The sequence below is a fragment of the Perca fluviatilis genome, chromosome 18 (genome assembly GCF_010015445.1).
Source record: "Perca fluviatilis chromosome 18, GENO_Pfluv_1.0, whole genome shotgun sequence".
Lineage (NCBI taxonomy): Eukaryota > Metazoa > Chordata > Actinopteri > Perciformes > Percidae > Perca > Perca fluviatilis.
The window spans coordinates 17814475-17824517 of record NC_053129.1 but is presented as its reverse complement, the minus strand read 5'-3'; the positions used below and the strand labels follow the sequence as shown (position 1 = coordinate 17824517).

At 41.2% G+C, this 10043-nt stretch overlaps 1 protein-coding gene across 2 annotated transcripts; it reads left to right on the top strand.

Moving 5' to 3' along the window:
• ccm2 (CCM2 scaffold protein) lies at positions 1 to 10043 on the top strand. Of its 2 annotated transcripts, none has more exons than XM_039781500.1 (10): positions 1 to 414; positions 4387 to 4563; positions 4657 to 4740; positions 4974 to 5157; positions 5637 to 5773; positions 7389 to 7524; positions 7707 to 7764; positions 7895 to 8030; positions 8135 to 8273; positions 8741 to 10043. In XM_039781500.1, the coding sequence occupies exons 1-10, from the start codon at positions 385 to 387 to the stop codon at positions 9034 to 9036; spliced, it is 1377 nt and encodes a 458-aa protein (XP_039637434.1). In that variant the 5' UTR covers positions 1 to 384; the 3' UTR covers positions 9037 to 10043. The 2 variants fall into 2 exon arrangements, with proteins under 2 accessions (XP_039637434.1, XP_039637435.1); XM_039781501.1 differs by lacking the exon at positions 1 to 414 and adding an exon at positions 3314 to 3560.

Below are 10043 nucleotides of genomic sequence, written 5' to 3'. Positions count from 1 at the left end.
GTGCAAAGCATGCTGGACCGACCACAGTTCAACGCCCAAAATGGCGGCCCGATTGAAAAGTTTTGCCTGTTTTATCCGAGTTTGTCTTCTTAACAGACTATTTCTTTAGTGGTGTTAGCGGCACTGACGCATACCATTTCCACACTGGTGACACGCCGGCATTTTTTTCTAATGGTTGTGGAATAAGGCAACAATCAGGATGGCGTTTTGCTATCACCTCAATTTCGGGCATCACTTTACCAATGCTATGCTAAGCTAAGCTATGCTAGCAAGCTAACTACTTTCAGATGAGTGTTGGTTAAAAGCTTCGGTAGCTAGTTATGTCTTGTCTCACCTGGATCTCACCGTTGAACTGAATATGAAGAAGAAGACCTTTACATAGAAATGGAGGATGATGTGAAAAAAGTGAAAAAGGTAAGTGGGGCAATTGACATAACGTTATCTAACGTTACTTTTTACTGCAAGTTGACTAGTGTTAGCTAGCATGCTAACTTAATAGCTAGCTAGCCAAATAACAAGTAACGTTAAATATCAGCTGCCAGGGTAAAGCAGTCAACACACCGACAGATTTACTGACTTTTCAATGAACCGGTCGGCATTACTTTAAATGGGAGAAATGTGTAACTTACCGAATGGATATTAAATAAAGGTAAAGTTAAGTAAGGCGCAACAGATTGAGCCTAAAAGAGCAAATTAAGTGTTACAAGTTACGTTTTAAACGTTACTGTCTAATTCAGGATTACCATGATCTGCAGGATGTTTTTATTGTTCATAACGTTAGTTCTCTTAATCAACTTCAACACTGTGTGTCTTCGTTCGTTCGTTTTGTAGTCCAGGAGCGTGTGATCGTTGTGGTAAGTTTAATGTATAGCTATTTAAAAGGAAAACATCGGCCGTTGTTGTATTTATTAGATTAATTAGCTAGACTAATGATTTTATCTGTTCTGGAATTTTGAATAGATTATTTTGACTGATATTGCAATTGCGATATGATTCACGGTATTTGAGAGAGTGATCATTTTTGCATCATTATTCTGATTTTTTTTTTTTATTATTATTTTCCCCGAGGGTCTGTACCAAACAACGATTTTTTCTTTTTCTTTTAGTATGTAGAATATGATATGTAGGCTGGGACATCTCTGCATTACCACAATACTTAATTTTTTATTTTGACACATATTTTGCCTTTGACAAATATTACAATCTTACAATCTTGATACTGCACTAGTCCATATTGGGATTTTGATAAATAGCCATTCATTGTGAAGCCCTAATTTTTTAACAGTGAGGGTATACAGCAGTGACAGTATTCTCAAAAAGGTAATGAAAGCACAACCAGGTTTCCCAGAGTAACAATCCTCGTTACAGTATGTGTAGGCATTGGTCATGAAGGATCTGTGTGCTCAACAGCAGCTGTCAGAGGCAGTGGTTATGGTCATGCTAAAGGGGATCAGCACTCTTTTGGTTGTGCCAACCATCCTGCTCTCTCTCGCACATACAGTACATACACATGCGGCCTAATGATCCCGTTTGATATGGAGACAGATCCGAATGTTCAGACACATAGCTGACATTTTTTTGTCATGTCTTAGAACAGACACAAGGGACATTTTCCCTCTGTTCTTCTGGTTTCCACAGGAGAAAACTAAAGGACCAGACCACCACATCCAGGCAGGACATGACATTGACAAGCTCTCACAACAAGTGTCTTGGGTTTACATCTTTGCTGTGATTGTGCTGGTCATTCCATAATTTTTTTCCATGACAAAAGCACTAATGTTACTTCCCATTTAATTCCACCCCCTCTTGATGTGAAGGGAAATTTGGTCGGAAATGAAGTGATATCCTGGTGTTAAGAGGGTTTGTTGTGGCAAGGAAATGTTTTTGTCAGCAATGTTATTTAACCCGAACTCTGATCATAGTTTGAGTTGGCATAACTTTAAAACTTCCACTCAACATACCATATTACTAATAATACGTTGCCTACTTGTGGCCACAAAACCGATAGATTCTTAGTAAATATATTTAATCACTTGCCTAGCAGTATTGTAGCTTTCTGGCAAAGGTGGGAATAAATATTTCTTTTTTACTTTTATTCTCGGTACAAATGAATTTTTTCAGCTTTATGAAACAGGTTATGACTTGGGTTTAGCATCTATTGTTAGGGCTGATGATCTTTACTTTTTGGGATCAGTGTCCCCGATGCATACAGTTCTCGTATGTGCCACTTGGTGGTGATAATGAACAGCCTTTGGCCCAGATGTATTTTTGATATACTGTACAGAGTAATATATTACATAGGTTCAAGTGAAAGCTCAGGCCCCTTCATATAATGACATGATAGAGTCAGTGTTACTTTACTTTGCTAACTGACTTATATTAATTCATTTAAAATTTGGAAACCGTCAAAGGTATCTGGGGAAGTAAAGGAATCTGACAGTTTGACTCCCACATACATTAAAAATAAACATGTAATGTAAGTGTTGCAGCTTAGATCTGGAAAGGCAGGAGAAGACCATAGCATTTTTACCTTGCCACTGTAAGTTTTTAGGCATATGATGAACAAATAGGACTTAGATTAGCCTACTCTTACTAACGAAAACCGTTTTCCTGCATTGTTCTTAATTGTGAGCACCCTGGCCATCGCAGCACAAAGAAGCCATATCATCCTTATGTTTCTTTGTAAACAGACGTTCACCAAAAAAAGGCTCTTGTTCATCTCGAGGGCTTTTGCTGGGGTCAACTATGCTAGCTCTCGTTTCACATTTCACAAGAACAAGCCATAAAATGTTAATGCGCTTGTCTTCGTGAGCTGGGTACTGTTAAATAATACACTGGTTGTAAGGTGTGCTGTTCTATGAAGTCTAAAGTCTGCGATCAAATGTCTGCACATCAGGCAGTTGGAACCAAATTATGGTTACAGTGTAAGAGTCAACTACACCTTTCTGAAGCTTTGCTACATTTGTTGTGAGGTTAATCAACTTGTCTTGAACTACACCAAATTGTCTGCACTTGTGGCCTTATTGAATCTGCAGTGTAAACAGCATTGCAGGTGTGCCGTCTGTGGTTAGTATAATAGAATACACAAGGTCTTGTATTTCTGTGGTTTAGCAGCGACATGTGTATGGACCTTCAGTTACAGAGCCGAGTCCTGAGTATCTGGAGTAAGTGATTGTCCCCACACAATCCTTTTATTCAACATTTGTGAAGCAGTTTTCAAAACAACACAAGAAGTCAGTTTTTTCAGCGTTTTAATATTCAAAGCATCAATGCATGTGTCATCACAGGAAGTTGTGGTGAGTCCCCTTCCTGTTCTTGTGCCTGAGCACAGAGACATAGACACTTCCCTTCCTCTGTGAGGGGGTCACACCCTTCACATACACACTTAGGCTGTTTGATCCTGTGTGTCTGTCACCAGTTGGCAGCTGTCACTGTTTGTGTGTGAGTAGAGGCAACAGGTGACTAGTTTAGACAGTCCGAACGTAGCAGCATCCGTGGCCAGGCAGTGTGCTGCCGTTGAACAGGCGACTTTTCTAGCGAGAGGGTTCATGGAGAACGAGGTAGGCTTTTTGAAATGCTTTGAATCTAAAAATAATGTTTTGTGTGTAAGCTTTGCACCATTGACAAAATGTATCCAGGTTTTAGTTAAGCACACTTAACTGAGCTATTAAACAGTGCTTCAGTGTTGACTTTACCAGTTTAAACAAGAGCTAAATAATTATATAATTTTTTATGTTTTTTTTGTTTGTTTTTTTAACTGGCCATTTGTAAGATGGAGATTGAAGAGATAATACAGTACATCTTTACTTAAATAATACGAGGGTTAGGAAGAAGGAAAGCATTTTTTCTGTTCTTACACATTGTGGCATTTGTCATTGATGTTTTGAGGTCGATGTTTATGATTTAGATCTTAAGATGTGATTCTACGCCATGTTTTTACACTTCCACTGCAAACTCCTCCACTATTGCAAATGCAGAGCATCCTTTTGCACATGCTATTGTTGATATTTGAGCAACATGTATTGGGTAACACAGAGGGCTTTACATCTGCTGTATCTTACTCTGCACAGTGCAAGCAGAGTCAGCAGAAATTACAAGGCATAGAAGTACCACAGTCAACAGATGTATTAAACTTGGAGCTGCAATTGCTTTACTGTGTTGCCAGCCCATTGCAACTACATCATATGTATGTAGTGCATATAAATAGTCCTGTAATTATTTATAATGTAGTGTTCCATAGAAACAGATAATGCCAATGGTTTGTTATTTATACTGTGAAAAGTTGCATATCCACACAAATTGAATCTAATTCCTAAATGCATTTTGGAAAGTGGCTTGGCAGTCTTCTAATTTCTCTCAACCCCACTATCTGTCTTTTTTCACTAGCCTGGTATCGTGTCTCCGTTCAAGCGAGTATTCCTGAAAGGAGAGAAGGGGAGAGACAAGAAGGCCCAAGAGAAGGCCACTGAGCGCAGGGCGCTCCACACCTTCTCACTCTCTCAACCTGACCACCGTATCGACCCTGACATCCTGCTTAATGACTACATTGAGAAGGAAGTCAAAGTAAGTGTGACTTGCAGAGATATAAAATCCCTACCCTTTATATTATTTTTTTTTTTTTGGGTACAAAGTTTGGTTATGTTCTTTCTTGTCCAGTACTTGGGGCAGCTGGCATCAGTTCCAGGATACTTGAACCCATCAAGTCGCACAGAAGTGCTGCAGCTCATTGACAATGCAAGGGTACGTATCTGATTTAACATGATCCATCAGTCAGTTGTGCTCTCTTTCCCTTGCTTTTCTCAAAACGAGTTGGATGGTTTTTCACATAACTGACATTCATAATAATAAATTCCTTGAATAGTTAAGATGCAAAGAGAGAATACAGTTGATGCAAGCTTTAATGCTTATGCTTATTCTTGGTGAACTGGAATATTGAAGTTGTCAGATATGGTGTATGCCTCTGTGATTCTCAGAAGTCCCATCAGTTGGCAGGCCAGCTGACATCAGAGCAGGATGCAGTGGTGAGCCTGTCGGCGTACAACATAAAGCTTGTTTGGCGCGATGGCGAGGACATCATCCTGAGAGTGCCCATCCATGATATTGCTGCTGTCTCCTACATCAGGGATGACTCTTTGCACCTCGTGGTGATCAAAACGGGTAATACAATAAAAACATTTTAAAGTTAATTTAAGTGTTGAGATGTTAAAATGATGTTGTAAAATGTGTCCTATAAATATTGTTGTGACATTACAGAGGAGGAGCAGGAGCTTCATGCAGTGATAATCTACAGTCCTAAAGATACCTGCCGTCCTCTTTCAACACACTTTTGAAAGTTGTAGCCAATGTTGTGAGGTCCCTCTGGTTCTTTGTTTGGTGATGTCCTTATGGCATTTCCCAATGACAAAGTAATTTACAAAGAATAATAGGAATCTGATAATGTTAAATCCAATTTAAAACAAGCGCTCAACTAGCATCTTTTCTGGGAGAGTAACTAACAATAATGTGAAATTATTTGTAACTGAAATAATGTGGCCCAATAAGGTGGAAGTCTAGATTGATATCATTTCAAAATGTCCAAAGTAAAGGCAACAAATGAACATCAATCAATCGTCAATAATCCAATTTCTGTTTTTCAGCCCAGGACTCAGGAGGTTCTCCTTGTCCCAGCTCGTGTCCTGATCTCAACAAGTCTCAGACGCTGAGCTCCTTATCAGAGAGTGGCGCTGTGCTTGTGGAAGTCTGCTGTCTGCTTGTGCTGGCCGTTGATAATAAGGTATTATTTTGCATCTGTGACTATGCTTAATGGAAAGGTCAGGAAGGCTTGTATCATGTGGTCACACAAACAACCTGACATTATAGAGGTCTGCTAAAACAAGTGCTAGAGTTAGCTAATGTCGCTATCGTAGCTATGTGTACTAAGGCATGGATACCCGAGTCCGACGGGACCCGATGGGCCGGGTTCGGACAGATATTTAGGAATTATGGTCGGGCTCGGTCACATCAGCGTGATAAGGCATTTGCTGTAAAATGGTGCTGCGGCTCCTTTAAGGTGTGTGTGTGTGTGTGTGTGTGTGTGTGTGTGTGTGTGTGTGTGTGTGTGTGTGTGTGTGTGTGTGTGTGTGTGTGTGTGTGTGTGTGTGTGTGTGTGTGTGTGTGTGTGTGTGTGTGTGTGTGTGTGTGTGTGTGTGTGTGTGTGTGTGTGTGTAAGAGAGGAAGCAGACGTGTTGTAGCCTAGGCTATGCAACCAGAGCAGAGTCGGTGGAATAAGTTTTGTAGGCTACACAGTGTGTGCGGTGTCCGAAATAATCCCCAGACTGAAGTTCATTCATTTGCTCACAAGAAACGGGATTTTCACCCCGACGTTAATCATTTTATAACGTCGACCCTGCAGGTAACGAGTCTCCCCTGGTTTTCTGACCACGGTCGGAAACGAAGCAAGCAGGAAAGGTTAACACATTGAACAATTTAACAGCTTAACGTGCGCTGATGTGCTCATCTGTTGACATTTCCGAATGCCTTCCTACAGTTGCTTAATAAAAGCTGGCTTTCCACACACAAACGTAGCCTACATGTGTCATTAGTAGGTATGAGAAGGTGTCGGGCTCGGGCCGGGTTCGGTCACGGCTCTGTCGGACACGGGCCGGACTCGGACAGAAAAATTCGGCCTGATCCGGACTCTAATGTGTACGTTTTTAAAAGTTGTTTTAGTCGTGCAAAAGAAAACTCAGATTGGACAGATAGTCTAGCCAGCTGTCTGAATTTACCCTACAGAGATCTGATATATCGGCTGGAGTTTAAAATGCCAACACAAAGGAAGCCTAAGGCAACAGATATCCGGCCTAAATGAGCAAAATCCGGCGGATTTTCCGGCAGCAACGGAGCAATCCCGGAAGTGGAACGTCAAGGATATAGACTAGGCTGTGACAGGCAAAGGCAGAGGGAAACAGATTTACTTTCTGTGTGAGAGCTAGTCGTGAAAGCCGTTGCTGTAGATGTAATGTTACAGTAAAGCCGGAGGCTGACTGCAGTCGGGTCAAGCCGTCCGTGAGCAATGTGCACAGAGATGAGGCCATAGATGAGGCGCTCTGTTTTTCTATGCCAGAAGAAGGAAGCCTTCTTCTTCTCCAGCATTTAGCGGCAGACTAAAACTCTTGCAGGCGTATACTGCCCCCGTCAGGTCTGGAAGAATTGCATCCCTCGCTGCCTACGGTACAGTAGAAAAACGAGTACAGTCACGTTTTCAGAATGATTGTATCGGCTTGGTACCAAAGTACCGGTTCTTGTGACATTCCTACTGCTGACATCATTACATGTTACAGAGAGTACTGTCATAAATTAGTTTCTGTAAAAATAGTGCATTATTAATAGCTAAAGTTTTTGTCTTTTAGGCAGCAGCAGAGGAGCTGTGTCTGTTGCTCAGCCAGGTCTTTCAGATTGTCTACACAGAATCAACCATCGACTTCTTGGACAGAGCCATTTTTGATGGAGCAACTACACCTACCAGACACCTTTCTCTATACAGTGGTAAGGGACAAAACAGACTTGCTCTTGAGAGGAAAAACAAACTTAAACACTTTTTTTTTTCTAAACGAGCATAACAAATGTGTGTTGTAAAATTGGATTTTCTGTAATCGTGTAATACTCTCTTCTCAAGCTACTGAAGTTTCAGAAGTTAAGTCAGATATGAACTCTTTTGTTTTGTGCAGATGATTCTTCAAGCAAAGTGGATGTTAAGGAGGCCTTTGATGCAGAAGCCAGCACATTGTAAGTACTCCGTTGAAAAGTCGATGAAAGGTTTCCATTTTGGGCACAGTGATCCAGAAAGATGTTGACCCATCTCTGAAACATGTTTACATTTTGCTTGTCACTTACAAGTGATGCTTTCTTCTCTCAGTCCTTTCCAGGTCTCTATGGACGCAGAAGAAAACTCTCCCTCAGCATCCACCCCAGCATCCCCTCAGATAAAGACTGCGAGTGAAGGAGAGCTCAGCACCACTGCTGCAGAGCTGCTGCAGGACTACATGACCACAGTATGACAATTTCATCCTCTCTTTCTTTGTCCCTTTCTGTTTTTGAGAGTATTTAGTAATAATTCTTGATTTGACTTTTCAATATCTTTGTCGTTCCCTTCTAGCTGCGGACAAAACTGTCATCACAGGAGATCCAGCAGTTTGCCACCCTGCTCCATGAGTACCGTAACGGTTCCTCCATCCATGAGTTCTGTATTAACCTGCGACAACTCTATGGGGACAGCAGGAAGTTTCTTCTACTTGGTACGACCCCTCTATTCCCACATAAGTTCAGAAACGATGATCTTGTCTTAAAGGGGTGATAGAATGATTTTATATAGGGTATTTCACACTGTTCCTTAAAGGAATACGCCACAGTTTGTTGAAAAAGGGTGATTCACTGTCTCCTCTATATTTATATAGATATAACGTGGATTTCGGTGCCTTATTTAGGTGCCACTGAAATGCCTGCCCTTCTCTCTGATGCTCCGAAACGGACGTTAGAGGCAACCTAAACATCGCCACATGTCACGCTAGTTAACGCTACACTTGGCAGCAGGTAACGTTAGCCTACCGTTAGCTAGCTAGCTAGAATGTGTCCCCTTTTTCAGCCCTTCTGAGTTTGCAGGTATGATTCTATCACCCCTTTTTTAAAATACTGTATGTGCTTAAAGACAGATGTCATGTCAGACACAGTCCATGACCATGTGCATTACAATGTGCCACTGCAGGCCTGCGTCCCTTCATACCAGAGAAGGACAGCCAGCACTTTGAGAATTTCCTTGAGACCATTGGTGTGAAGGACGGCCGAGGCATCATTACAGACAGCTTTGGTCGTTACCGGCGTACAGCCAGCTCCGCCTCCGATTCCACCACCAACGGCAACGGAGCAGCGGGAGGAAGCGCCGCCTCAGACGAAGGACAGGAAGCCTCAGAGGGAGACGAATGGGACCGTATGATCACAGACATCAGTAATGACATTGAAGCTCTCGGCTGCAGTATGGACCAGGAGGGAGTGACACCCTGACACGGTGAACAAAGGGAGGTATTGTTTTTGCAAGAGCAGAGGACACACAATGATCTGTTCATGAGCTAAATGGATCAGATGAAGGTGGTCCAAAGCACCAACCTAAGATTGGTTCATTGTATTTTCCTCTAATTATCAAGAGGACGTACCATAGTCCCTACACACTCAAGGAAAACCTCAACCTATTGCCAGAAAACATGAAGTCAACAAATGCACTTATGCAGACCTTGTATATGACACCAGTCAGTGGCTAGTTTTGCATTTCAGTGGGATTTGTAGCCTCTGATATATTTTTTTTTTAAAGTTTCTTTGATTTTTGTACTCATTTATTGGCAGTATCTGCCACGGCTGTCAGCAATAGTAGCAACAATCTCCAGAGTCTTTGAGAATATTTCAGTCTGTTCTGAATACCCTCAAAGGCTGCGGAGGATCCACCAGAGGACTGTGTACATGTTTTTGAAGGTTAAGACTGAGGCTGTACTTGTTTGTGCTTTGTATTACTATAGGTCAATCAGCTTCATCCAGCAGGAGAACTTTGGTTTTTCTATGTTTGTTTCACATTTTGTGTGTCGCTGTGAGTTTTTATATATATATATATATATATATATATATATATATATATATATATATACACACACACACTTTGGTTTTATAAGGTTCCTGTACCACTTTTTACACTATCCTTTTATCAGTGTTTACTCATTTATATATTTTTGCCTTACTCAAACTGACCAAGGAAATGCTGTAAAAACAAAAATTCTCATTCAATTAAAGCGAGTGAGCGGTGACTGTATTTGACAAAGCCAGTTATGGCTGATGTAAATTTATGATTTTTTGTTCTTCTCCTGCAGGTTATCGAGTATTGTGACTTTACATGTATCTGTCATTGTGCCTTTACAGTGCAGGACTGCTGCCAACTGTCTGTCACACACAGACAGGTAATTATGAACTGTAACTACAGTTGTTGAGCAAATCATGGTTATTAAATAACAGCTACTTTACACTGA